The following is a 27,149-nucleotide window of genomic DNA, read 5'->3' on the forward strand; positions in this document are numbered from 1 at the left end:
ATGGGTAGTATCCATCCAACCAAACGAAATCGGATCTAAGATCCAAAAAACTGAATCGGTTTCTTTTTTTTAAAAAAACTGTAAATTAAAACCGCTCTCTCTCGTCACTCTTCTCTTTTTTCGGGAAACTCGAATCGATTTGGGTGAAACTGTAGAACTAGGGTTTTCTCGTTTTCTTTCAATCAACCAAAAATCGAGTAAGAAGATGGTGAAAACAAGGGGGGGGGGTCGTGTGAGGAGGAGTAGAGCGTCTGAAAGAGAAGAAGATCTCACAAGGAGATGGTGGTTCGAAAGCAAAATTCGATTCGCCGGAAGTAGATGTGTCGGGTTTGAGTCCGACGACAGTAGGAGGAGAGAGAGCTTTGAGTATGGTGGCAGAAGAAAGTGAAAGTCGAGTTTCGGAGGAACCCAATCCGGTGGTCGGAAGAGAAAATGCGAACGAAGGAGAGAAAGCAAAATCCGGTACTCCGGAATCAAGTAATCAAGAAGAAGATGATGAAGAAGGAGGAGATAACAAGAGATCTACTTCTGTGGAATCAAGCGATGGAGAAGAAGAAGGAAGCAATGAAGGAGAAGAAGGAAACGATGAAGGGGAAGAAGAAAACGATGAAATGGAAGAAGAAAACGATGAAGGAGAAGAAGGTGAAGAAGGGGAAGAAAAAGACGATGAAGGGGAAGAAGAAAACGATGAAGGAGAAGAATCGAAAGAAAAAGACGATGAAGGAGAAGAAGGAAACGATGAAGGGGAAGAAGAAAACGATGAAGTGGAAGAAGAAAACGATGAAGGAGAAGAAGGTGAAGATGGGGAAGAAAAAGACGATGAAGGGGAAGAAGAAAATGATGAAGGAGAAGAATCAGAAGAAAAAGACGATGAAGGAGAAGAAGAAGAAGAAGAAGAAGAAGATAAGGAGGGAAGTTCGAACTCGGTAGGTAACTCGAGAAGGAGTACAAGCGAAAGTGAGAGGGAGCACGAGGAGCACAACGATGCAAGTGTAAGTACAACAAGTCTGTGTCATTCTTTCAGAATTGAATTGGAATTTGAAATCGATATAGTAGAACTGGTAGAACTGGTGCAACTAATGGGTGTAGAACTAGTAGAACTGGTACAACTAGGTGGTGTAGAACTAGTAGAACTGGTACAACTAGTTGTTGTATAACTGGTATAACTCATGTAAAACTGATATTGTTGCAGGAATCAGAGGAAGAAACAGAAGCGATGCAACCTTTAGGAATGCACTTTGAGCCTAGTCAGTACAACAAGAAAATCAAGCTATCGACAAGGTGTCATATTTTTGAAACTGTGGAAACGCTGGATAAATTAGAGCATCCACTGACTAGTTCTGAGAGGGATTGGTTTGAGAAACATCCAGAATTCAAGCACATTTTCCACATGCCAAGGGAACCGAACCACAAGCTTATGGGAATGTGGTTGCTCTTACTTCGAACGGCTAAAATCGAAAAAAAGAAGAAAGCATGGTTTGTTGTGAATGGTGTTCCAATCCGGTATGGTCTGAGAGAACATGCGTTGATGTCTGGATTAGATTGTCGGTGCTATCCACTTGATTACAAGGAAGCCGGGGGTATCGAGTTTCGAAGGAAGTATTTTTTACGAAAAAAAAAGATTACACTTCAAGATGTGAGGGGAAAGCTAATGGTAATGCAACCAGATCGTACTCGTGATAGGTTGAAGATGGCGGTTCTCTACTTTTTAGGAAGCATCATTGTAGGCTATACAAAAGACTCGGGGAAAGATTCTGCGGGTATCGATGATTTTGTTGTAAGAGCAGTGAATGATCTAGGTTTTTGTGTGTCTTTTCCTTGGGGGAGATTATCATTCGAGAACATGCTAGAAGAGATTTCCCATACAATGAGGCATTTTAATGGGGTCGTGCATAAAGAGAATGTGATATTGCCTGTTCCAAGTTTCTGTATTCCATTGGAGGTTAGTTAGTTTAAAATTTGAAGTTTTCTCATTGTTGATATTTCTTATAAGTGAAGCTGATTTTTTTTTTTTTTTTTTTTGTGTGTTGTGTAGTTTTTACTATTTGAGGCAGTTCCAATTTTGGCGAACACTTACACTGACCAAATTTCTGAGGCGGATGCAACTTGTCATAGGATGTGCAGGAAGAAATTTAAGAGTACCGGTCAGAAAGGTTTTCCTCTAAAGAATATAGGTGATACACTTGGTACAACAAAGGTTAGTCATCCTAACAATTGAAATTATTAATCATTTGAATAAATTGGTTTGTAATGTATCTAAAGTAGGTCGTTTACACAGGCAATTGCTAGTGTGATCCCTCATATTGATGAAGAAATTCCTCTTCTCGATTTAATCATGGAAGAAGCTGAGGAAGACGATACCCATGATGTCGTAGTTGCCAGTTGGATGTGGCGCCTTCGTAGAGGACTACCTGTACTTTTGGAGGAGATGTACACAGCCGATGTGGCTACTCGTTCAGGACAAAATGATGCGAATGAGGAAATAGACGCCAATGAACAACTGAGAGAAGATACTATTGAGTTGGTGGATCTTCTAAGGACCATGAAGCAGGATATGAAAACTCAGTTCGATAACATTTCTGCGAAGATTGATGGGCTTGAAAAAAGGATCGAACCGTTGGAAGTATATGTGAAAGAGCAAGAGAAATCAAAGGTAATACTTCATAATACTATAGTAATACTTGGTAATACTATAGTAATACTTGGTAATACTAGAAGGTGTTAACAAAATTTGGTTTCATGTCCGGCGCATGTAGATGATGAGCAACCGAGTACTTCGCAAGAAGGAGGGAGAGGGACGAAGAGAAAAAGGTCTAAGAAGTAGTAAAACTATGTTATTTTCTTTGATTTGTCATCGTAGTACTAGTAAAACTATGTAAAACTTAATTATTTTCTTGGTTTTGCGATTGGTACTAGTATTACTAGTAAAACTATGTAAAACTACGTTATTTTCTTGGATTTGCCGTTCGTATTTTTGGTAAAACTACGTAAAACTAAACAAAACTAGAGAATTCATATAAGAAAAATATAGAACATGATTCAATTTAAGAAGGAGGCATAATCCTAGAAGTCACATAAAAGAGAGATAGAACATCATGATTCAACAAGAGAAGTCACATGAAAGATAAGAAATTGATTCAACAAGAGAATTCAAGGAAAAGATAAGAAACAGAAACTGATTCAACAAGTTTTAAACCAACGTAGAATGAGATCGACTCATATAATATCAATCGAAACACAACCTATCCAGGAGATCGACTCGAGTGGTAAGCAACGCCACCTCCTCCCTTAGTTTGGCAATCTCGTCACTCTTCTCCTTAAGCTGCATCTGCAAATTATAGATCTTAGTATGATGGGGTTCAAATTCCTTCAATCTCTCCCAATGGTTATCAACATCCTTCCTTAAGGTTTGGGTTTCTTCTTCAATTGCATCAGCCCAATTTTTCCGCCTGTGCAATCCATCATCCTGCAAAATATATCAACGAACAGACATCATACTCAGGTCTCTCAATTGTATTTGATTTAATTTAATTTACCTTATACTTAACGCAAGTAAACCATCTCTTTTTCTCTGTTTCTGTTGGAGAGATCTCATTGACGATTCGTTCGCCACATGGGCAAATTTGAGGCATGCCCAAATCACCATCGGCTATGGCTTGTCGCCACGCTTCTAACTTCCTCGCCCTCTTCTGATCAACATAATATGGGTCGGTTTCAAATTGTTCCATAGTTTGAGAAGGAGAGAAATAGATCTAGAATGCGACTTTGAAGATGAGAGAAGGAGAGAAGGTGTACTTTAGGTTTCGAAGAAAATGAATGAATGGATATGAGGAAGATAAATCTTCGGGGCTGTGGTGAAGAAAGAAAGAAAAAACGAAATTCTGGCCACGTGTAAAAGATGTGTGCGTTCACACTGCGTGTTCACACACAGTTTTACCGATTAATGCAGTTGCACTAAACTTGCAAATAGTTGTACTTTAGAGGTTTCTCAGTTTAATTAGTTATACTAAACCTTAGCATTACTTTTTTTAGTTTTACAGTTGATTAAACTTAAGTAACATACAATTACAAGCTTTTTGCAACTTCATAAGTTAAAACTTATAATTCTATAACTTTTTCATGCTTACTTGGTAATTATTTACAAAGTGACATTAAAAGTGTAAGGAAACATTTGTTGAGATTCTTTCATAAATAAATTAAAATTAGTATATTTTCAAAAATTATTCATTTATAGTAGAAACCTATGTAGAACATTTATACACATGTATTATACAATATGTATTGGTTTTAGGTAGTACCAATTTTATTATTTTTACCAGTTTTATCTTAGTTGTGCCAGTTCTACTCTCTTATATACACATTTTGAAAGAAGAAAACATTAATAGACTTCAAATTAAGTTTCAAACCAATTTTTACATTAAGTTTCAAACCAAACACAATTGATACATGAAGAGGTGAATCAAACATGAACATTATCTCCAAATAACAACCATTGGAGTCCTTGTTTCCAGCGCCTTTTATTCTGCGTCCTAGGTCGAGTTTTTGGTCGTTTTTCCCCAGCAGATGCATACCTTTTTGTTTTCTTTCTTCCCCCTTTTATTTTCCGATTCGGAGGCATGATCTGCATATCTTGGACTTCATCTAGGACATCCCATCGAGACTTATCAGGTACTAAATAAAGTGTCCTGCAATATGCAATTGCCCACAGCTCCGTCCAATAATACTTAGAACACAACTCATGTAACTCGATATCCTTACCTCCATATTTTTGGAATGTAATGAAAGACGCCAATGCATGCACACAAGGATACTTTTGTATATCGAAAAACCTGCAACTTCTCAATCGCAACTTCACCAAATAAGGCTTTCCGTCACTGTCAATGACATTGTATTCAAGTTTGAAACCATTTAGCTCTATCACCTTTAGTTTCTCAGCAGTTGCCCATAAATCATGTAAGTAGTTCTCCACTAAAGGCACCAATTTATTTGCGACTGATCCAGACACAGCATATTTCCGATGTTCATTAAACCATTCAGAGAATTTTTTAAGTATTGCATCAAGCATGGGTATCAAGGAGTACCTCCTTGCATCTTTAAATACGCTGTTCAACGATTCAACACAGTTGCTTGTGTCTAGGTTGTATCTATCTCCTGGAAAAACACATCTTTCCCATCTTTCTTTCTGGGTAGATTCTTCAAGATACTTGGCAGCAGAAGGATATCTTGTCGTAAAAGAAGCGTAAGCAATGTTGAACTCAGCCACTGTGTAAAACCTACTACACTCCATGAATCTCCATGCAACAACGTCTTTGTTGACGTTACGAGCATAACCTTTCACATTTTGGGATAAATGCCATATACAAAAACCATGATGAGCCAGAGGATACACATTAGCTATGGTTGTAATGAGACTTGTATTTTTGTCAGTCATAAATACTATTTCAGAAGAATCCCCAGTTGTTTTTCAACATCTCCAAAAACCAATTCCAACTTGCATCATTTTCACCATCAAGAACACCAAACGCCAAGGGATAATGGTGACGGTTAGGATCTTGAGCCGACGCAAAAACAAGAACACCCTTATATCCGTTCTTTAGAAAAGTTGCATCCATAGTTATAACTTTCCTCATGACTTTAAATCCTTCAATGCTAGCTCCCAAAGCTATGAACAAGTACATGAATTTATTATTCTCATTGCAATGCACATATGATCTTGTACCATGATTAACTTTCTCTAACATGTGAAGATAACATCGCAGCATCTTGTAGCTTTCTTCTGGGCTACCTTTCAAATCAGTAACAGCTTGAATTTTCCCTCTCAACGCCGTGGAATATGATATATCAACACCTAATTTTGTCTTGACAAGATCCATGATAATTTTCGGAGGTGGAGTTTCCATTTGCCCTGGATAATCACCATGTAAAAGAGAAGCAACTAATTTTGGAGTGCCTTGTCTCTTACTGTTGCTTGAACTTTGACTAGCCCGAGAGCATGTATGCATCTTGTTGTGCCTTCTAATCGAGAAAATATATGTATCTCGAATCCTACCACCTCGTAAACCCCAATTACATCCTTCTTTAGGACATTTGACCACATAACGCACCTTGTCCGACTTTACTATTTCAAAACTAAAACAGTTAGCGAATGAAGCTCTATCCACCACATCTTGCAATGCCTTCTTGTTTGGAAATTCTTGAAGTTTAGTCAGATCCAAACCGTCATCCCATGGTTCAATATACTTACACGGTTCTACAACAGGGCGTGGCTCAGTACATTCATCACGTGATTCAGCTTCACCCTCTTTATTAGAATCACCCTCTACAGCCTTTTCTTTGCCTACGTAGACAACAATGGCGTTAGGTCCGATTTCACCATCCTTCGCATGTTGGTTTTCAAATTTCATACCGACAGAACTTTGGTCCACTATGGGCATTATGGGCACTATGGGCACTATGGGAACTTGCTCAGGCTGAGGCTCAGAAGGGATGACATTCACAAACAACATACATCTTCGCTTCTCATAATTAACAGAGTCTAGATAAACATTAACATCCTCATCATCATTAAGCTCACAATGCTCAAATGTTTCTACCAGTAGTGGCTTGTAGCTCAGCTGCAACTGAACGTTACTTTCAACAAACCCAAGCTTCCTTTGTATCCTTGCTTTTAACATCAACAATGTTATATTCCTCTTGAACATTATACTATACATGCGTCCTTCAAATTTAAAATGTAGGCTGACGTTCTCGCATATTGTATCCTGCCAAACCAACCAATATAAAAAAATCATAATTAGTACTACTACTAGTTTTACTAGTTTTACTAAATATACCAGTATTACCAGTTTCACCACATTCTCTCTCTCCTATCAAAATCGAATCGAATGGTAAACGAGTTCTAATCTCCTTAATTCACTGAAATCGAAAGCCAAATCCATTTCTTATCTAATATATAGCTCAATCGACCAATAAACCTTTGTAAAACACCCAATGTGCTAAGCTTTCTTCGATCTAAATCCAATTGAATTTCTGAATTTACAAATCAAAAACAAATTCAACCAAAAGCTACTCTAATGAGAAGTAATGCACCTGCATTTTGAAGAACAACTTGATTCAAATCGAGTTGGTGAAGAACGACAGCAGTAGGAGCTCCGACGACGGAAGAATCGCCGGCGGCTGGATTGAGACGTGAGTAACCAGGTGGGTTTCTCGGGTCGAAAACGAGAGTTGAGTTTGTTTTTTTATTTAAAAATTTAATCTAAATCAGTGATATTAGAAGGCTAAAATCGTTTCACCATCTCTTATTAAAAAAAATGAGGGTATGAAGAATAGAAAAGGAGATAGGAGATTTGTCAAAACAATTTAGGGATTTTTGAGACGTTAACTCCCCATAGAAAAGCTTTGTTGAAAAGCATTTCACAAAAAGTAGAGGGGCAATTCAATTTTCACAACTTAGAAAAATAATCATTGAAAAAGTGAACAACAATCTACGAACCCAACCAACCGAGATTAATTTTTTTTTTCCCATACGTCGAATTTTGTGTATTTATTAATATCTTTTCTTGGTTCACTTTACTCTTTCTCGTTCGCATAACTCCTCATACTACTCAGGGATTAGGCGAATATGACCGTTAATAATGCGTTACTGTTTCCACGAAAAACTCTCGAGGTTTCGCAAAAGCTTAGAAGACAGGATTTAAATCTCTCTAGCCCCTTTTACTCCAATTCCAATTTGGAAAACCTTTACTTATTCTCACTACCCCCTATCTTTTCCAATATTATCTAAATCCTTCTCTATCCTTCTTATATTATATAATAAAGTTGAATCTTAAAAGAAAAAAAAAACTAATAACTAAAACTCTCTCTCCTCTCTCATTTGTCAAAAATCAAATAAAACGGTCCGATATTATTGAGCTCCTCTTTCATTCTTGGAACGATTTTGAATCCTCCTCCCTCTTTTCTTCTTCTTCTTCTTCATCCACCATTAACACTCACTTGAAGGTAATTTTAATCTCTCTTATTGTCTAAATATTCCTTAGATATAACATTGTTTCATGAAATTGTTGTGGAATCTCAATTTGGATTGAAAAAATTGTAGATTTGTAAATTTATTTGGTCTTTATGCTTGTTCAGATTAGTAGACTTGTTTTCTTAGTGGATTAAGGTCTTGCGTTGGTTATTATGATTGAGAAATGTTGAATTTGAGATTGAATGCCAGATTTTGTAAAAAAAATTTGGGGATTTCAGATCTGGGACAACTGGGACCATTGGGTACAACTATGTAGGGAATTAAGGATCTAAAAATTTGGTGCAACTCAGACAAATGGGTACAACTATGTTTATGAACTGCTACTAAAAAATGGAAATTGACTGTTTTCTTTCTCTTTCTTTTTCAGGTGACAATGCCAAAGACTTCAATCATACGCTTTCTTTATGATGGATATTATTCAAGTATCGGAGAAGATGTACGATGGATTTCAAGAGAAAATAAGGAAGTGTATTCTTTTCTTATGAAGACATCATCTAGTGATGTATCATATGCTAAGTTGGTTGAGAAGATATGCAGCAAGATAAGGGTAGATGAGGCTATGAAAAATCTGAGAGTTAGTTACTTTCCCTTCTCATTCCCAAACTATAAGGGAATACCAAATTATATTCGAGATGATGAAGATGTTGTGTGTTATTTAAAGGATGTGTCTAAATAAGGGTTTAGAAGTGTTTTGCATGTCGAAGTTACCAATAATGAAGAACAAAATCAGGGGATCGATGAAAATGAGGGGTTTGATCAAGTTTTGATAAAGGATTTGGCAACAAGAAATCTTCCAAATAATGAAGAGATTGCTCTAATTGGTGGAACGAATGATAATGGTGGAGCGAATAAAGAGATTGCTCTAATTGATGGAGCGAATAAAGAGATTGCTCTAGTTGGTGAAACGAATGGCAGTGGTGGTGGTGGTATCGTAGATATGTACGTAAGAGAACCATCACTACAAAATCTGGAGGTGGTCGAGAATGAAGATAGAGATGTAGAAGGAAACAAGTCTGGACCTCTTTTATGGGAAGATGGTCTTGATTTTACGATAGGCCAGTAATTTGGAAGCAAAAAAGCAATACAAAGTTTAATTGAAAAGGCTGGACATAAGAATTGTTTTGAGTTTGTTGCAAAGAAGTCGGAGCCGTTGAGATATGTGGCAAAATGTTCTGAAGCACAGAATGGTTGCAATTAGTATGTAAGAGCTGCAAGGAGTGATAAGTCTAAGCCTTTCTCTATAAGAACTCATAGAAATATTCATACATGCTCTCGGTCAAGAACAAGTACAGGGCGAATTAGAAGGAAAGGTACACCAAATATGGTTGCTTCTTTATTGGCTGCAGATTATCCGGGTGAAATTGCCACGCCAACTCCAAAAGCTCTCATTCACTTGGTTCAAAGAAGATATGGTGTGCAGGTGTCATACTCTACCGCGTGGAGAGGAAAAAAAGAAGCTGCAGATGATGTTCGAGTTACACCAGAGGAAGGTTTTAGGCTTATGTATTGGTATATGTTCATGTTAGAAAAGATGAATCCTGATACAGTTTCATATGTGGAAGTGGATGAGGAACATAAGTTTAAGTACTTGTTCTTCGCACTAGGAGCTTCCATTGAAGGCTTCCGAGTCATGAGAAAAGTGATCATTTTGGATGGAACCCACCTTAAGACTGCATATGGTGGAGTGCTACTTGTTGCTACAACTCAAGATCCCGATCATCACCATTATCCGCTTGCTTTTGGTGTTGTGGATGGCGAGAATAATGAAAGTTGGTTTTGGTTTCTCGAAAAGCTCAAATCGCTTATACCATATGGACCTGAAATTGTGTTTGTTTCTGACAGAAACTTCAGTCTCCTCAGGGCAATAGCAATGCTCTATCCATTGTCTCACCATGGGCATTGTATCTACCATTTGTCTCAGAATGTGAAAGGAAAAGTTATTGGAGTAAACAAAGCAATATGTGCCAAAAAGTTCAGGCAATGTGCTCGGGCTTATACGGAGGCAGAGTTCTTACAACTTTATTGTGATTTTTCGTCAACATATCCTTCGGCACGTTTGTATCTACATGAGCACACAGAGATAAAGCACTGGGCTAGATGTTATTTTCCTGGAGAAAAATACAACCTAGACACAAGCAATGCTGTTGAATCGATTAATGGTGTGCTAGAAAATGCAAGGAACTACTCACTGTTACAAATGATAGATGCTATTATCGAGAAAATGATTAAGTTGTTTGCTAAACATAGAAAAGCTTCTGCAGAAATATCAACTGCACAGAAGCTGGTTCCTTTTGTGGAGAAAGAACTTCACAAAACATGTAAGGAAGCAAAACTGTTGGTGGTGAATGAGCTAAACTGTTACCGACTTGAATATAGTGTGATAGGTAGTGATGGTCTAAAATATGTGGTTAATTTGAGAAGCAAAACTTGCAGCTGTAAACAATTTGATATAGAAAAATATCCATGTGTGCATGCAGTAGCAGCTGCAAGAGAAGCAAAGAAGGAAGCAGATCCTGAGATACAATTACATGACTTGTGCTCAAAATATTACTGGATTGACCTTTGGGTTTTGACGTATTCAAGGACGATTTATCTGGTTCCCAATAGTTGTCAATGGATAGTTCCTGAGGAGACTATGAAACGGTTAATCTTGCCTCCGGATTATGATGTTAAACAAGGAAGAAGACAAGAAAAAAGGTACGCATCTGCTGGAGAAGATAGAGACAAAGGAGGTAAGAAGAAGTCGAAGAAGCCAACTGGTACGAGTGAGTGGTTGGACAATGATGGTGACCAAAATTGATTTCTAATTGCTTTTATTGTGATGATTTTAGGAACGTTGGTGTTTGGTCTTGGTACAACTAAGTACAACCGGTACAACTATAGTCTATTACCAAAATATAAAATTAAATTAGAAAACTTAGAACCAAAATATAAAAATTTGGTCTTTTAAGGTTAATTTGTATGTAACAACCACAAAATTTTAACATAATCCACTTCACATGTAAAAAACAAATCTAAACCATATAAATCCAAATTCTTCAATAAATAACCTTGGTATTTTAAAGTTTCTTTGTATATAATGACCATAAATTATGAGAATCAAGAAATAATGGGGATTTCAAACATTTATATACAAGATGACATAGGGATTCTATTCTAATTATGTAATATCATAAGTACAACTAGAAAAAATTGATCTAGAGTGAAGAACAACTAATTTTTGTGGTTTTTAGAACAAAGAACAACTATGTTAATTTAAGTACAACTGTGTACAACTGGACAACTATATGAATTTTTGACGGCACAAACAATTAATTTTTATACATGTGATGTTCTTTGACGGTGCCAAGTGTCACAATGTAGACTTTTGACGGCCCAAAAGGACAAAATATCAATTGTAACAGATACGTAGTTGTACTTAACTTTACTCAATTGTACCAGAATAATAATAAAAAAACAAAAAAACCCAAGAACATAGTTGTCCCTAGAAACACAAGTTGTACCTAAAATCAGTTGCATAATAAACACAAAAGAAAATAACCCAAGAACGTATTTGTCCCTAGAAACACCAGTTGTACCTAAAATCAGATGCATAATAAAGGATACACAAAAGACAAGTTGGATATCCAGACAAGTTTTCAAAACTACACAAACAAATATCACTTCTTCTTTTTTTTCGCAGCCGTGAAAGGAGTAGTGATGAACTTTGACGGACGGAGCTTCCTCTTCTCTCTCGGAGCTTCATGTTCTCCTTCACCATCACCAGTTGGCTCTCTCGGAGCTTCATGTTCTCCTTCACCTTCTTCCCCAACTCCTTCTTTTTCTCTTTCTTCTCCTTCTGCTTCTTTTTCTATTTCTTCTTCTTGTCCTTCACCATCACCAACTGGCTCACCTTGTCCTTCTTTTCCTCCTTCTTCTCCTTCTCCTTCTTCCCCAACTCCTTCTTTTGCTATTTCTTGTCCTTCTTTTCCTCCTTCTTCTCCTTCTCCTTCTTCCCCAACTCCTTCTTTTGCTATTTCTTCTCCTTCTCCTTCTTTTTCTTTTCCTCCTTATTCTCCTTCTTTTTCTATTCCTTCTCTCATCTGAACCTCAAATCCTTCTTTCATATCACTCACAAATTCTCCTTGTTTTTCTGGACCCGTTCCTGTTCTTTCTCCCATCTGAATTTCAACTTCTCATTCTCCTTCTGTCCTCCCAGCTTCAGCATCTCTCCATGCAGAAAATGCATTCCCAATATTCTCTCTATACTGGAAATTCATTCCCAAGCTTTCAATATTTTTGAGCCTCCTATCAAATTCATCTATCTTCTTATCTATCTTCTGATTAACTTCTATGAATCCATTTTCCATGGCTTTCATCAACCTCTCCTCAAGCTCCTTCAAACTAGTCAGATTTCTTTGTTGTTGGTGCTCCTCCATATGTTCAGCTGCTGACACGTTTTCTTGTTGCTGCTCCTCCAAATGTTTGACTTGTGGAACATTTGCCTCTCCAAATCCTCGAGAAGCAATATCTAACTTATAAAGATTTTCCCACCAAATCTCCTTCTTCTCTACATCGAGACGCTTGTTCCATTCATCAGCAATTGGGTCCATAAAATCATCATCTTCATGTTGTTCCATGATGCGATGCAAAAGATCTTGCTGCTCCTCTAATGGTTCTAAGATACTTATGATGTCCTGTAAAGTACAATAAAACAAAGATTAAAATAATGATCTTATAAAATTTTGCTACTCCACTAATGGTACCAACATCTTACCTTATTTGTTCCAAGTTTTTCATTTATTTCTTCAAGTGGATAACCTTTCATCAAAGAATCTTTGATTTTTTTCTTGCACATCAAGGGGCAGCCATCTCTAGCGCCTATTACCACTTCTTGATATTCTCTGGACAGCTGGGGAATGCACTCAAACGCCAAAACCTGTAAAATATGTTACACAATCAAATATCTTAAAATCATAGAAAATAAACAGACTTATTAATTAGTCCTTATCTATTACCTCAAGAGGAATTATGAACCCTGGAAATAACATTTGATCTAGCACTTTGCCTTTGCAATGTTCCATCTCTTGATATATCGTTTTGATATTGTCTTCAAAAGTCATTCGCCCCCATGGAAATGTTTCTACCGCTTTCAAATCACCCACTATCTTCAGAATGAAAGGATATATGCTATCATACTTTTTCTTTCCTCTTATTACCTTGGCTAAGAATAAAAGGACAGCCACTTGCAAGCGATCTCCATTGCATTTATCCTTCATTGAATCTAGCTTCTCTTCCACATCCTTCACTGTAACATTTTTAGACCCAAAAACCCTTTTGACAAAGTCAAAATTTCCATATTCCTTCTCATTAAATCCTAACTCATAGTCATGGCAATCAAAACCAGTGATGAGAGCATGTTCTCTCATTGAATAGCGTATGGGTACGCCATTCACTACGAACCAGCAGACTTTACGTTTCTCTATACGAGCAGTTCGTAATAGAAGCATCCACATTGCCATAACCTTATTATTTTCGTGCCTAGCCATGTGCCATACGTGCCTGAACTGCTTGTGTTTCTTAAACCATTCCTTTTCTGATGGTTCGAGCTTCTGTAACATATCCAGCGTACTAGCAATTTGACACCTTGATGAAATCTTGCCATGATTTCCATAGACGCTTGGATCACTAAAATATAACTTTGGTTCAACAGGTTGAGTGTCCTCCTCTGTATCCATCTATGTTTCCTGAAATACAAACACAATTTTACAAAGAAATTAAGTGTCACAGCATAGTTGTACCTAGTTGTAATATGTTGTACTAAACAAAATAAAAGATTGATATACTAATTACCTCCTGGTCAGAGACATGTCTCGGGTGGATAGGTGATGAATTCACGGAGCAGATTCACCTACTTGATCTTCAACGACATCATCCACTAAATTTTCACCTTGTTTCTCCAATTGCTTTAGTCTTTTGGAGAATCTAATAGGGGGTGAGCTTGTAGTACCTCTTGCATTAGATCCTCCTCTGGTTTTAACCATTTGGATAGGTACCTGCAACAACAAATTAAAATCAAAATTTAAAAAGCAGTCTCATTATCTACATAAAACTCATACAATCTCATTATCGAAAGCAACAAGAGATAAAAACTCATATAATACAAATACAAAAACAAACTGAACATAAACATAAACTCAAACTCACACAATCTCACAAACTCAATCCGACACAAACTCAAACTCACACAATCTCACAAACTCAATCCGAACACAAACACAAACTCACATGTTCTCGTATAAGAAATATAACACGTTTTTAGCACATTTCCCAAACACATTCCCAAACTCAAAACTCACAATCCAAATTCATATTCTTTTTCACACAATTCAGAGAACTAAACCCAACAATCAATCAAAATTAGGGATCAAAAGAAAGAAACAAAAAGAATGGCTTATAATAACCGACAACTGAGAGAAAACGGACGGCAAAATTCGATTTCTCACGGTGGATTTATCCAAAGAGAAGAAGAAAGGAGATTGAGAGAAAAGAGAGGAATAAGACGAAAGAGTTTCGGGAGAAGAGAGAAGAAAAGAAGATGAAACGAGACTGATCCTCTTCTGTAGCCGTCGTCGACCCAAGACGGAGAAGAAGAAGACGAGAAAAAAAAAAGAGAATGAAATTAGGGTTTCGAAGGATTTGGGAATTAAAAGATCCAAAATTAATATGGATATCCGAAACTAATATGGATCTAGATCCAAAATGAGGTCGGGTCTGTAAATATGTCAAAAATCCTAAATTTATTAGTCTTTTACTGACTATCTGAACCAAACAAACATTTAAATATATGTTTTTTATTAGAGGGGGTTAAATAGAATGGAACTGGAGGAAGAGGGGCCTGAGAGATTTTAATCCTAGAAGACATACGGTGCTTATAGAAGATTGAAGAGTTTTATGTTTACAAAAGAAAATGAAACATGAAGTAAGAGGACAGTTACCTATTCCATAAAGAAAAAGGTATTTGTTCGAATCCTATTAGAAACAAAATAGGGAATTTGTTTGTTGTATAGCATAGGTCTAGTTCTATAAATAGGATACAAAAACTGTTTGTAAGTTTTAGCACAAACAAGAAAAAAATTATCTAGTCATTAAGTTTTAGCTTTAAAAGAAAAAAGAGCTTAGAACTTAAAGATGGCTTAAGGTTTCTTTAGGATTCTAAGATTTGTTGTATAATCTTAGAAAAAGAGTTTTTGAGAGAATAAGAAATTGTTTAGAACTAACTTGTAAACAAATTTTCTATTAATCAAAAGAGAGTTTAAAGAAACCATTGTTCTATTACTTTAATCAATACAGATTAGTAGTTCTTACATTTACAATGCCAATGCTTTTCTATTCAATCTTATTGATAAAAGGTATCGTTTACAAGATTAAATCGATGCACACTTCTCTTGTCTATCTAATCACACACTTGTGTAGATCTAAGAGAAGGAGCACCACAGTCACCTTCTTAGCTTCTTTTCGTTAGCTTTGAAGTTTGCAATCACTCACAAATGGCTCTAGAGTACTAACTCCTTTTTGCGGCTAGTCCTAGACTACTTATACACATACTCCCAAGATCCCAACTAGAGTATATTAGAGTATCTCGCTTAAGGAAATGACTTGCTCCGCAAGATCCTTCCTTCCTTAATTGTCGAGACGAATATTCTTCATATCTCCTCGCCTGACTCCAGCTCTATCTTCAATGCCGAGTCAACATACTTCCTCGACATAACACCTCATCCAATTCAGTCATGCTTTGACACGTCAGCTCCGCTTCTTTGTCAGCAACGCAAGTGTTTGTGATCTGAGGCAGCTTCCTGTTCCAACATAGCTCTCTGTTCTGCACAACAAGCTGTTCCAGAATCTGCATCTTCATGTTTCTGGTGGTTCTCATTGTAAGAAAAATTTGGATCTACAGCAACAGGTCAGCGTTGTTTTTTCTTCTATTTTGTTCTCTCTACCTTGGTCTTGGATTTTCCTAGGGTTTCATTCTCTCTGAAAATTTTAGGTTGTTTGATTTCCAGGGTTTATGATCAAGTTTCTTTTGTCGATTTCTCTTTCATAGATTGCAGAGGAGGTTGTGGTGGAGTATGTTCTAGAACAAGAAAGAATATGAAGATGGTCACAACGATGAATTTAGGAAAATATTTGAGAAGTTTAACTTTCGGGAATCTGGTACCTCTGAGGTATGACTATAGACTATTTTTTGACTCATGAGAATGACCTTAACGTTGGTCGATCAATCTTTAACCTTATCGACACTTTTTCTTTGGAAGGAGGATGTGAAAATGGATGAGTCTGACTGTCTGAGGAAAAGATAGATTTGAAGAAGAAACTTGATTCATGTTCAGATTCAAATACAAGGAGAAAAACATCTCTAATAAGAAGAAGAAGAAGAAGAAGGGTCTGTCGTGGAATTATTGCCTCACCTTATTCGATGAGAAACTATAGTAATCTAGTTAGTTTCTTTGTTCTGAGTTTTCTTACTACCTATTTAGGCAATATAATTCTTAAAAAACTTTGTTTTCTCTGCTTCAGCAGAGAATGAAGATTGCTGAGCTGAAGTAGGTATCTCCAAGGCCTTATGTGGTTGAGGTATGTGAGTATTTTATCTTTTGTATAATTATTTTCCTTAATCTTTTTGAAGGTTTAGTATATCTACAGACTCTATGTTTTGTGTCCCTATTATTGAGTCTCTCCTTGTGTAGTATTTTAACTTTCTTATTTTAACACTAATGTAATCATTGCCGACACACATTGCATTCATATCCTGTTGTAGTCTGAGTTGAGCTATGCGAATATTGGTAGGTTGCATGAGTTCTTTTCTTATTGTTTATTTGAAATATGACTCTATGATGAGCTTGATATGTGTTCAATAGATTTGAAATGGTAATGTTTTTGACATGTTTAGCCTCTCTCTTTTCGGAGACTAAATATGTGCTTCTCGTGTAGCTCTCCATTTATTTTAATCTAACTGCTGTTATTTTTGTAACATTTAGGTCCGGGATACTACTTCAGCACACACAAAGTTGTTGGTGTTTTTAAATTTTGTAGGAATACAGTTCTTGTACCAAGATATTAGTCCCAAAAGGAAAAACATTTGCAGGTTTGTAATTTTTAAAATTGTACTGTAATAAAAAAGATAGGGTCGATCAAGAACTTGAAGACTTGAAATTGAGTATCCTTCTTTTGAAGGCTCAACGTCGAAGTCCGAGCAGAAGCTTAGGGTGTTGGAAACTCGCCCGGTGGATTAGGAGAGATTTGGCTTGCAAGGGGGATATCTGATGCCAGAAGGCCTTCTCCGAGCTGTGAGAACTTTTGCCCGTTATTGACTTTTTCAATGCATTATCTATTTTATTTTTAGTATGCTATGTTTTTGCTTTTCCAAGTTAATGGTTGTACCAAGTCCCTGGGTGTTGGTACCGCAATTCGTCACCTCGAGTTGTGGGTTTAGGCCCATGATTAATGGATATTGCGGACCAAGCCTGCAGCGTGGCCGGCCCATTAAGCATGGTCGGGGAGAAGCGAAGAAGGATGAAACGTAACAATGAATCACCTCGGAACTCGGGGAAGCGGTCAAAGGTTCTCATAATCGTATTAAATAAAGGGCGAGATTTACGGACTACGACATTAATTGTAGTTCAACAGTATAAGAATGAAGAGTTGGGAGATTGTAAAGGGGGGTCGAGAAAACTTTTACTTGAAAATAATATCTTACTTTCACTTCGCAATAGCTATTTTACTTTTTCACTTCGCAATAGCTATTTTACGTTGTCATTCAGTTTGGAACTAGAACGGTGATAAGTACCCCCGCTCGGAAAACATTTTGAAAATAGAAGTGTAACTTCAGTTCTCACATTTGGCGCTAGAAGGAGGGTGACCATCACCTATACTCTTGCTAGTTCCGACTCCACTTCCAGATCCACGCCACACAAACATCGCTATGGCTAATGAGTCCTCCAACCAGGTAACTTTGGAAACAATCCAAAAACTTTTGTAGGATTTGGCAGAGAAATCTGACCATCAGCAAGTAGCCTCCGCTGCTTTGTCCGAACGCTTTGACAGTCTGGAAGGGCAGGTCTCTACTCGTTTAGAGACAGTCACCAGTTTGGTCGTCGATCTCTCAGCCTCTCACCGCGCGTATGCCGATTGGGTCGATCTCCTTTACTCCGAGCAAAACCCGCGATGATGCGTTTTAGATTTCACGGGCATCATTCCGCCGTTCACCTCCCAGCTGGCAACGACAACAGCGACTCCAGGGAATACTTTCCCACCTCAGCCAATTCCTCAGGCAGCACCACCGCTGGTTGGGGATAGCCATACTCCGGTTCAAGTCGAAGTCGTCGGATCCTCCGAAGTTCCAGTTCGGATCCCTCTCCCTGTGGGAGGAAATGTCCTTCAAGAGAACATTATTCCGGGTTATTCTTCCAACCCCGAGTTTCATAGGATGCAGAGCGAGATCCGAGATATGTGATCTATGATGCACAGTGCAACCACTTCGGCACCAGACATCTCCCGAGTAATCGAAGAGTTTAAGCGAACTCCTTTCTCCGATCAGATAGCCCGAGTTCGCATTAAGGATACCGAGAAAATAAAGTTCACAAGTTATGAAGGAAAAGGAGACCCGACTACTCATCTCAAAACCTTCTTGCTGACGGCTAGCCGCGTGGACCTCAAGCCTCACGAAGCAGACGCCGGATACTGTAAGTTGTTCGCAGAAACATTTTGTGGGCCAGCTCTGCTCTGGTTCGCATCTCTGGCAGCTGGCTCTGTTAACAACTTCACGGAGCTGTCAACTTCTTTTATCAAGCAATATTCCAGCTTGATCGAAACAGCGGTAACGGATGCCCAACTTTGGAACTTGAACCAAGTTATTGGGGAATCACTTCGCTCATACATAACTAAGTTCAAGGAAATCCAAGTCTAGATTCCAGGGCTTTCAGATTCAACTGACTTGTCCACTCTGAAGAACGGTTTATGGCACGTATCTCGATTCCATGAAGAGTTGACTGTGAATCGGTTCGCTACCATTCAGAAGCTTTGCATCGGGCTTCGAAATGGATAGTTGCCAAAGAGGCGAAAGTGGCTGCGGCCAAAAACATAAGGTTATTTCCAAACCGCGTTTTGAAGTACCTGCCAAGAAGACCCCTTCACCAACTCCAAAGTCCGGGCTTGCTACATTCGCCGTGGATAAGTCTCCGCAAAAAGGTTCTCCTAGGAGTTCGCCATCCAAACCTCCATTATCACCACGTTCTAAGAGCGGAGTGCTACCAAGTAACAAATGGGTCCGAGACGAGAACGCGTACTGCAAACTACATAAAGCAAACAATCACTCAACCCGGGACTGCAAGAAATTGATGCACCTTATCGCAGAAAAATTTGTGTATGGTGAAATGCCAAGCGTGACTATCGACGAGCTCGATCAAAAAGCAGTATCCGAGGTCGATGAGGATGCCCCACCATTGAAGAAACCAAAGCAAGCTGACGGTGATACAACCATAAAGGATCACCAACGGAAACTCAAGAACCCGCAGCCCAAGCGAATTAAAGTCACTACGAGTGATTTACCCAAAGTCACCTTCTCGGAGAAAGAAACCAAGGAACTGAATACTCCGCATGATGATGCACTTGTCAAATCACTGGATATCGCGAATCATGAAGTTTTCCCAATTCTGATAGATACTGGGAGCTCGGTGGATTTAATCTTCTTGGAGACGCTTAATAGAATGGGCATCGGAAGAGAACACATCATAGGCCCACCTTCTCCTCTGGTTTCATTTACGAGTGAGACTTCAATGTTGTTAGGGACAATAACTCTGCCAGTCTCCACTCAAGGAGTGGTCAAAATGGTATAATTCACGGTCTTCGACCGACCTGCGGCCTACAATGCGATAATGGGGACACCTTGGCTCTTCCATATGAAGGCTGTGCCTTCAACGTAGCGTCAATGTGTAAAGTTCCCAACCCCGCAGGGAGTTCGGGAAATTTTAGGAAGTCAAATAGTGTCGAGAAGCTGCTATCTCGCAAGTCACAAGCTATTGGTCCAATAGAAACCATAGATCGAGGTCACGAAGAACCCAATTTGAAAGCAGCTTAAAGGTGACCTCACCAAATCCATTTTCATTAATGAGAAGTTTCCGGACCAGGAAATCAAGATCAGGACAAGATTAGAAAGCGAACTCCGAACCAAACTGATCTCTTTCCTGAAGGAAACATGTCCACCTTTGCGTGGTCCGTTGACGAAATGCCCGGGATCAGCTCAAAGGTCAACTCACATAAGTTGAATGTGGATCCCACATTCAGGCCGGTAAAGCACAAGCGAAGAAAGCTCGGTCCTGTGCGAGCTGAAATCATCAACAAAGAAGTGGATCGCCTACTTAACGCCGGTCAGATCCGCAAGGTAAAAAAACCCAGAGTGGCTCGCAACCACCGTGGTTGTAAAGAAGAAAAATGGAAAGTCACGAGTTTGCGTTGACTTCACCGATCTAAACAAGGCATGCCCCAAGGACAGTTTTCCACTTCCGCACATCGACAGGCTGATCGTGTCCACCTCGGGACACGAATTGATGTCTTTCATGGACGCTTTCTCTGGTTACAACTAAATCCTCATGAATCCGGAGGACCAGAAAAAGACCGCATTCATTACAGACCGTGGAATTTACTGTTATAAAGTGATGCCGTTTGGACTGAAAAATGCCAGAGCAACCTACCAGCATCTAGTAAATCGGATGTTCGAGCAGCAGCTCAGAAAGACCATGGAGGTCTACATTGACGAAATGCTGGTGAAATCCATGGAAGCCGGCTCGCACCTTACAGATTTGAAAGTTTGTTTCGACATTCTGAACCAGTTCGGAATGAAACTTAACCCCACAAAGTGTACTTTCGCAGTTCCATCTGGAGAGCGGGAGATCAAAGCGAACCCGAGGCAGATCAACGCTTTCTTATCCATGAGTTCCCCAAGGACATTACGAGAAGTACAACGTCTTAACGGACGGATCACAGCTCTCAATCGTTTTATCTCTCGATCGACGGACATGTGCCTCCCGTTCTACCAGCTGCTGAAAAAGGGAGGGAAAAAATTCGCGTGGGATGCGAAGTGCAAAGAAGCATTAGCTCAGCTCAAAGCATACCTATCTGAACCTCCAGTCTTGGCAAAGCCTGAGTAAGGAGAACCACTCAGTCTTGATCGTCATCCTAACAAGACAACCACTTCGAACAGTGCTACACAGTCCGAGCCAGTCCGACAGATTAGCTAAGTGGTCAGTCGAGCTTAGCGAGTACGACATCGAGTTTGGAACCCAAACTTGTGCTAAAGCGAAAGTACTAGCAGATTTCCTTATAGTGCTCCCACTCGCCAGTTCGGTGGAAGACAATATCGAGGTCCCATGGACTTTACATGTGGACGGTGCGTCTTCTAGGACGGGCGTAGGAATTGGGGTTCGCCTCGCCTCCCCTACCGGTGAAGTGATCGAGCAGTCGTTTCGCCTAGCGTTCAGTGCATCGAACAACAAAGCCGAATATGAGTATTTTCTGGCCGGTTCTCGCAGTAGGAATTGGTGTACGAAAGCTCCGGGCTTTTTGTGATTCGCAGTTGGTCACCAACCAGTTTCTGGGAGAATTTGAGACTAAGGATGGGCGCATGGAAGCCTACCTAGCAGCATCCTGGGAGTTAGCAGCTAAGTTCGACGATTTCAAAATCACTAAGATCCCACAGGATGAGAACTCCGTCGCAGACGCTTTAGCAGTGTTGGCTTCGACTTCGGACCCCGCAACTACATGAATTATCCCAGTGGAGGTCATCGAATTCCCAAGTATACGTTTAGAGAGTTCGCATGTGGTAACTCGGGCAATGAAGAAAAAGATAGCTGCTGAGGAAATAGCTCGAGCGGCAGTGTCCGACTTCTCCCCAGGGGTAGATTCGGCATCCAGCGCGGCAGCTATGGAAGCTACTCATTCACCTACAGGCGAGCACAAACTCACCCAAACACCAACAATGCCTGGTCCACCAATTCTTGACCTACCTGAACTCCCACCTCGCCCTCAGGCAACACAAACACCAACAATTGGGGAGCAGGAGACTGGCGGAGCCCGATCTGGGCTTACATGGAAAAGGATGAACTCCGAGCTGACAAGTGGGCAGCTAGGAAACTCAAAATTGTTAGTGCACGGTATTGCATCTATAACGGAGCACTCTTACGCCGAAGTATTGCAGGTCCTTACTTAATGTGTGTCTATGGTGAAGAGCCCGCGACATTAATGCAAACTGTTCACAATGTCCCCAATGGAAACCACTCCGGAGGATGGACCCTGGCCTTCAAAATCAAAAGACAAGGATACTTTTGGCCCACCATGGTTGCGGACTGCTAGGAATACACTCGAACTTGTGAGAAATGTCAAAAACATGCTTCGTCAATCCACCAGCCTACCGAGCTCTTATCCACTGTGTCTGCACCTTATCCGGTCATGAAATGGTCTATGGACATCATTGGCCCTTTACATCGAGGACCGCGAGGAGTTCAGCACGTGCTGGTCCTCACTGATTACTTCTCCAAATGGGTTGAAGCAGCGGCCTATGCAAAAGTGACAAGCGAGCAAGTAGAGCAGTTCATGTTAAGAAGCATAATCTACCGGTACGGTGTTCCACACGAAATCGTCACAGACAATAGCCCGCAGTTCATCTCCTCGCAGTTTGAAAGTTTCTGTGCGAAGTGGAAAATACGTCTCAGCAAGTCAACTCCTCGTTATCCAAAAGGCAATGGGCAAGGTGAAGCAATGAACAAGGTCATATTGGCTAACTTAAAGAAACGGCTCGATTCTCGCAAAGGATGCTGGCCAGACGAGCTGCAAAGCGTACTTTGGGCAATCCGTACAACACCTCGCCGAGCTACTAATGAGACTCCCTTTTCTTTGGTTTATGGAGTTGACGCTATAGTCCCAACTGACATATAGGTACCCGGAGTCCGTACGACTCTGAATCCACTTCGGGCCATGGAGAATGAAGAATTTCTATAGGACAAACTCGATGTCATAAATGAGTGTCGAGATCGAGCTTCGGTTCGAATGCAGAACAACCAGAATGTCGTTGCCCGCTATTACATCTCCAGGGTCCGAGGCAGGCATTTGGCACTTGGCGATTTAGTCCTTCGGATGGTCCACAAAAACACCGAAGAGGATAATGCAGGAAAGTTGGGAATCAATTGGGAAGGTCCGTACAAGATCACTTGCGAAGTTCGGAACGACATCTACCGGCTAGAGGATTCAAATGGGAAACCCGTCCCGAGGTCCTGGAATTCTTTACATATTAAATGTTTTTACATTTTGTTCGATTTTAACCTTGTATCGAATTATGATTGGCTTGATCCCGAAGAGGGTACGTAGGCAGCCCATTTATGGGTCCAGCTACTTTTTAAAATAAAATTCGAAAGTTTAACTAAGCATTCACATGCTTTGTTTTATATCTCAAAACCGAAGTCTCACTTCGTACCACTAAACCGAAGTCCCACTTCGTACGCTCAAAAACCAAAGTCCCACTTCGTATCTTAAAACCAAAGTCTCACTTCGTATCTTAAAACCAAAGTCTCATTTCGTACCCCTAAACCGAAGTTCCACTTCATATCATCTCTTGTTGGAATGCCACCTCGCATTATCCTAAGAATTAAAGTCTCACCTCACGTCATGTTTAAACCGAAGTCATACTTCGTACTAAATTTTAACCGGTGGTGACTTCGTAAATCAAACTTGAAGTTTGCCAAACTTTAAAACTGAAGTCTTACTTTGTATTAAACCTTAAAAATCGAAAAATAACTTCATACTACCTTTCGACCAAGGCCGATTACGCACATCGCCAAACTTTAAGACTCCAATTTTCTACTGGCTCTAAGTCAATTTCATGATTCTTTGTCAGAAAAATTATTTCGCTAAGTTAAGGTTATCATGTGAGTTACTTCGCTTCGTGAACCTTAGCGGAGTACAGATTCCTACCTTTTTCTTCGCACTTTGCAAAATAAGTGTTGGGTAGGCAGTATGTAAAGAAAAAAAAATTCAAGCTAATAAAATAGATAGTATTGTGGGAGGGTCACCAAGACCAAAAACTCCCAAACCGAGTCAAAAAGAAAAACAACAACAAAAGGGGGAGCCATACAGGCCCAAAACAACCCCAAAGAGAGAGTTCACGAAATAGAGGGAGGATCCGGACCCAAACTGCGATCCACGGTGCTTGCAACCACCTCTTCAGGAACATCAGGGAAAAGCTCGGACAGTGACACTTCGGGCGCGACTACCTTGGGAGTGTTAGCTCGGATCACCTCCAATTCCTGGTTCGACATCTGCCCGATGTTAGTCCCAGATTTATCGATTACGATGCTCAGTCTGGGCTTTCTGCACAGCAATTCAGGGGGAGAGTCTGCCAAGAGGTTGGAGAAGGCTGAAATATCAAAGTCACGGAGGGTTACCTTCGCGACATCGCTGTCGGCTTTCTCCTCGTCAGCCCAAATAGATTCAAGCTCAGCCTCAAGGTCTTCAATCTCTCCCTTCAAGATCTCCTCGACCAGCATTCGGTTCACCTTAATCTCAGCAGCCCTTATCAGAGCCAGGATTAGACGCTCCCTCTCCTCAAAATGCGCCTTCACATCCTCTATCAAGGGACGAAGGGATCGTCTCATTGATTGGCGCTCTTCTCTCCGAACCTTCTCCATCTCGCAGCTATTGCCGGCCTTCAAGAGTTGATTGTGGAGTTCGACCTCATGAAGCCTGTTCTTGGTAGCCTTCTTTTTCTCCGAGGCCTCATAAAAAAGATCACCTTCCTTCTTCAGTTTCCCCCTGAGGTCCTCGTTGGCGATCCCGAGGTCGAGTACTTGAAGCTCAGCTTTCTTCATCTGGGATCGAATCTGCTCGGCCTTCTTCATGTTTTTGGCATTTACCGATTCTAACCGGAAGAACTCCGCTACCTGAGCCTCCAGCTCGGAAACCTTGAACTTACGTTAAATACTTATAAATTTGATATAGCTAGTAAACGACAGCATTAAAGTGTTTGACAAAAAAGAAAACGACAGCATTAAAGTGCTCTAGAAAAAAGAGCAATTAATAAAAAGAAAAAAAAAATTATTTTGCAAATAGTATTGATCAACATGACATTGGTCAGTGATAATAATTTTTTTTCATTTCTTCCTCCGCAAAAAGTATCTTCGTCTTTCGATTATATTCGAATCCGACACAAAAGCTATATCCCTCTCTGATGAATCGATCCGTAACATGGAGAGAGATACTCTCAAAAGTATGAATTCACTTCAGATGGACTATGGGATTTTCGCATGTTCTTCAGAACGACGTCGTCTCGTTCGTGTTGTCGCAGACGATGAGAAATGTCGTTGTTGCTCTCCGCCATTACCGTCGGGTGTCGCTTCTCCGGGTAAGTATGCTTATCTTCTTCCTTATATCTCTTCCATTTGACTGCTATTTTTAATTTTATTCGGTATAGAAATTGCTGGTGTGGATGATTTTAGTGGTTAAAACTGGACTGTTGGTTTTGTAATGTTGATTACTCTTTGCTTTGTAATCCTATGGCTGTACAAGCTTTTGCTAGATCAGCTCAAGGTTGTAGAAGACATGTATTAGGCTTATATGATATGATAATGCTGATGATAATTTTAAGAGGGAAGGATGATGGGCTCTTAGGATAGACAAGTACATGGGTTTTCACCATTCTCAGCTTGGTTCCTTTCGATTGGTTTGTGAGAATTGCTATAGAATCGGAATCAAATTGTGTAAAGTTTGTGGGAATTGCTTTGAAATCCGAATCATATTATGTGAAGTTTGAACCTTTTTTTTGTCGTCTTAGTTAGTCTCATGAGGCCATGTAGTTAGAACTAACTCACACCACTCCTTATTTAATGAAATCTCTCTCGGCAAGTTATATAGTTAGTTGATGGAAGGAATAAAATGTCTGTGTTTTTTCTTTGCAATGAATTATCACTATATAATAAAGTATCTGAGTTTTGTTTGTTCTTTATGCAGTTGCTTCTTACTGTTAAGCAATGTCATGGTGAACTTTGATAGTTTGTGAGCATATCATCCTCATGACCATCATAATTAGGGAAATGTTGTGATTTTGAAGAAGATATGTTGACCATGAAACCAGAGCAATTTGACATCATGGTATGTGACTTTGTCTCTGTATACTTACTACTTTGTCTCTGCTGAAAAGAATTTGAGAACAAAGCTACATTCTCTAGCACAAATGTCTCAGTAAACTAAACAGATTTGTTTTTTGATTAAGTTGCCTTGGGTTGCTACCATTATATCGCTTCTATCTTTTTGTTTTGTAATTGATAAAACCCAACCTTCACTCAAATAGACTATTGTTCAGTTTAGGCAATAAACTGCTGCTATTAACCTTTATCTATGTTCTCTAATTTCTCCCATTGGTGTATGCAGGAGATGCTTTCGTTTTTGGTAATGGTTATGAAGAATAAGACTCTACTAGTACAGTTGCTTCAGCCGGAAAAAAACAGTTGGCGAAAAGCAGGGGAAGGAGCAACAATTTTAGAAGAAGTGACATGAAGGAGACTTGTTTATGGCTAATTTCTAGGTTTGTTATTAAAATGGTTTCTAGCTTTGATGAAGCATGTGTTCACCAAGGTAAATGAGCTGAGCCCAGGAACCAACGGTGATGCAGAGAAGAGGAGGAGGTCGTCCCAGCGGTCCTCAAGTTCGTGAGATGCATATTGCAGAATGTTTAGTTGGTGATGAGATTTGAATCATAATATTGCAGAAACGATCAAAATAAGAGAATACATGTTTTACTGATGGTTTTTTAGAGGCTGTTTCTGTTCTCAATTATCATATTTCGAAAATGCTTTATTTCTCAATTAGCATCATAAGGAAATCGTTAGCTGGTTGCAGGTTTTAAATTCTTAAGACCCCCACATTTAGGGATCACCAATGGAGAGAAAAATAATGATACAAAGTTACTAAGATGTTTTGATTAGATTAATATTAAATTTAATGTTATTTTATATTTAAGACACCATTAAAAAGTATACCGATGTGAATGCTCTTAGACCATCTCCAGTGGAGCAACCCATCTAAGTTGCTCAAAAACAAA

General features: G+C 39.4%; 4 protein-coding genes, 1 long non-coding RNA gene and 1 pseudogene across 5 annotated transcripts; 3 read left to right on the forward strand and 3 right to left on the reverse strand.

The window, feature by feature from the left end:
• The first annotated feature begins 1,046 nt into the window (after positions 1-1,046).
• LOC147940358 (uncharacterized protein At3g43530-like) lies at positions 1,047-3,003 on the forward strand. The gene is made up of 4 exons (XM_087462154.1): positions 1,047-1,942; positions 2,036-2,197; positions 2,279-2,653; positions 2,757-3,003. The coding sequence occupies exons 1-4, from the start codon at positions 1,217-1,219 to the stop codon at positions 2,877-2,879; spliced, it is 1,386 nt and encodes a 461-aa protein (XP_087318280.1). The 5' UTR covers positions 1,047-1,216; the 3' UTR covers positions 2,880-3,003.
• A 70-nt stretch (positions 3,004-3,073) lies between these two features.
• On the reverse strand, positions 3,074-3,804 carry LOC104772002 (uncharacterized). Its single transcript, XM_010496640.3, has 2 exons — positions 3,537-3,804; positions 3,074-3,466 (listed from the first exon to the last, which is right to left on the reverse strand). The coding sequence occupies exons 1-2, from the start codon at positions 3,726-3,728 to the stop codon at positions 3,227-3,229; spliced, it is 432 nt and encodes a 143-aa protein (XP_010494942.2). The 5' UTR covers positions 3,729-3,804; the 3' UTR covers positions 3,074-3,226.
• A 655-nt stretch (positions 3,805-4,459) lies between these two features.
• LOC104772953 (uncharacterized) lies at positions 4,460-6,506 on the reverse strand (annotated as a pseudogene).
• Positions 6,507-9,350: 2,844 nt separating this feature from the next.
• LOC104709736 (protein FAR1-RELATED SEQUENCE 4-like) lies at positions 9,351-10,829 on the forward strand. The gene has a single exon (XM_010426300.2). It carries the CDS (start codon positions 9,351-9,353, stop codon positions 10,827-10,829), a length of 1,479 nt encoding a protein of 492 aa, XP_010424602.2.
• Positions 10,830-12,204: 1,375 nt separating this feature from the next.
• Positions 12,205-13,746, reverse strand: LOC109125970 (uncharacterized protein At3g43530-like). The gene is made up of 3 exons (XM_087461270.1): positions 13,027-13,746; positions 12,786-12,947; positions 12,205-12,705 (listed from the first exon to the last, which is right to left on the reverse strand). Exons 1-3 carry the CDS (start codon positions 13,744-13,746, stop codon positions 12,205-12,207), a joined length of 1,383 nt encoding a protein of 460 aa, XP_087317396.1.
• An 11,415-nt stretch (positions 13,747-25,161) lies between these two features.
• Positions 25,162-26,913, forward strand: LOC104707657 (uncharacterized). Its single transcript, XR_754690.3, has 3 exons — positions 25,162-25,454; positions 26,060-26,200; positions 26,480-26,913. It is a non-coding gene; the product is annotated as an uncharacterized LOC104707657 (long non-coding RNA).
• The last annotated feature ends 236 nt before the right edge of the window (positions 26,914-27,149 follow it).

This window comes from Camelina sativa, chromosome 8 (assembly GCF_030686135.1).
Source record: "Camelina sativa cultivar CO46 ecotype springtype chromosome 8, ASM3068613v1".
In the NCBI taxonomy this organism is placed as follows: Eukaryota; Viridiplantae; Streptophyta; class Magnoliopsida; order Brassicales; family Brassicaceae; genus Camelina; species Camelina sativa.

Excerpts from the sequence above, each read along its gene's own strand:
- LOC104709736 (XM_010426300.2), top strand. The coding sequence starts at position 9,351 with ATGGTTGCTTCTTTATTGGCTGCAGATTATCCGGGTGAAATTGCCACG.
- LOC109125970 (XM_087461270.1), bottom strand. The coding sequence starts at position 13,746 with ATGGATACAGAGGAGGACACTCAACCTGTTGAACCAAAGTTATATTTT. Across the intron at positions 12,948-13,026 it reads GGTTCATAATTCCTCTTGAG|GTTTTGGCGTTTGAGTGCAT; the intron begins GTAATAGATAAG and ends CATATTTTACAG. Across the intron at positions 12,706-12,785 it reads AAAAACTTGGAACAAATAAG|GACATCATAAGTATCTTAGA; the intron begins GTAAGATGTTGG and ends TGTACTTTACAG.
- LOC104772002 (XM_010496640.3), bottom strand. The coding sequence starts at position 3,728 with ATGGAACAATTTGAAACCGACCCATATTATGTTGATCAGAAGAGGGCG. Across the intron at positions 3,467-3,536 it reads TTACTTGCGTTAAGTATAAG|GATGATGGATTGCACAGGCG; the intron begins GTAAATTAAATT and ends TATATTTTGCAG.
- LOC147940358 (XM_087462154.1), top strand. The coding sequence starts at position 1,217 with ATGCAACCTTTAGGAATGCACTTTGAGCCTAGTCAGTACAACAAGAAA. Across the intron at positions 2,198-2,278 it reads ATACACTTGGTACAACAAAG|GCAATTGCTAGTGTGATCCC; the intron begins GTTAGTCATCCT and ends TCGTTTACACAG. Across the intron at positions 2,654-2,756 it reads AAGAGCAAGAGAAATCAAAG|ATGATGAGCAACCGAGTACT; the intron begins GTAATACTTCAT and ends CGGCGCATGTAG.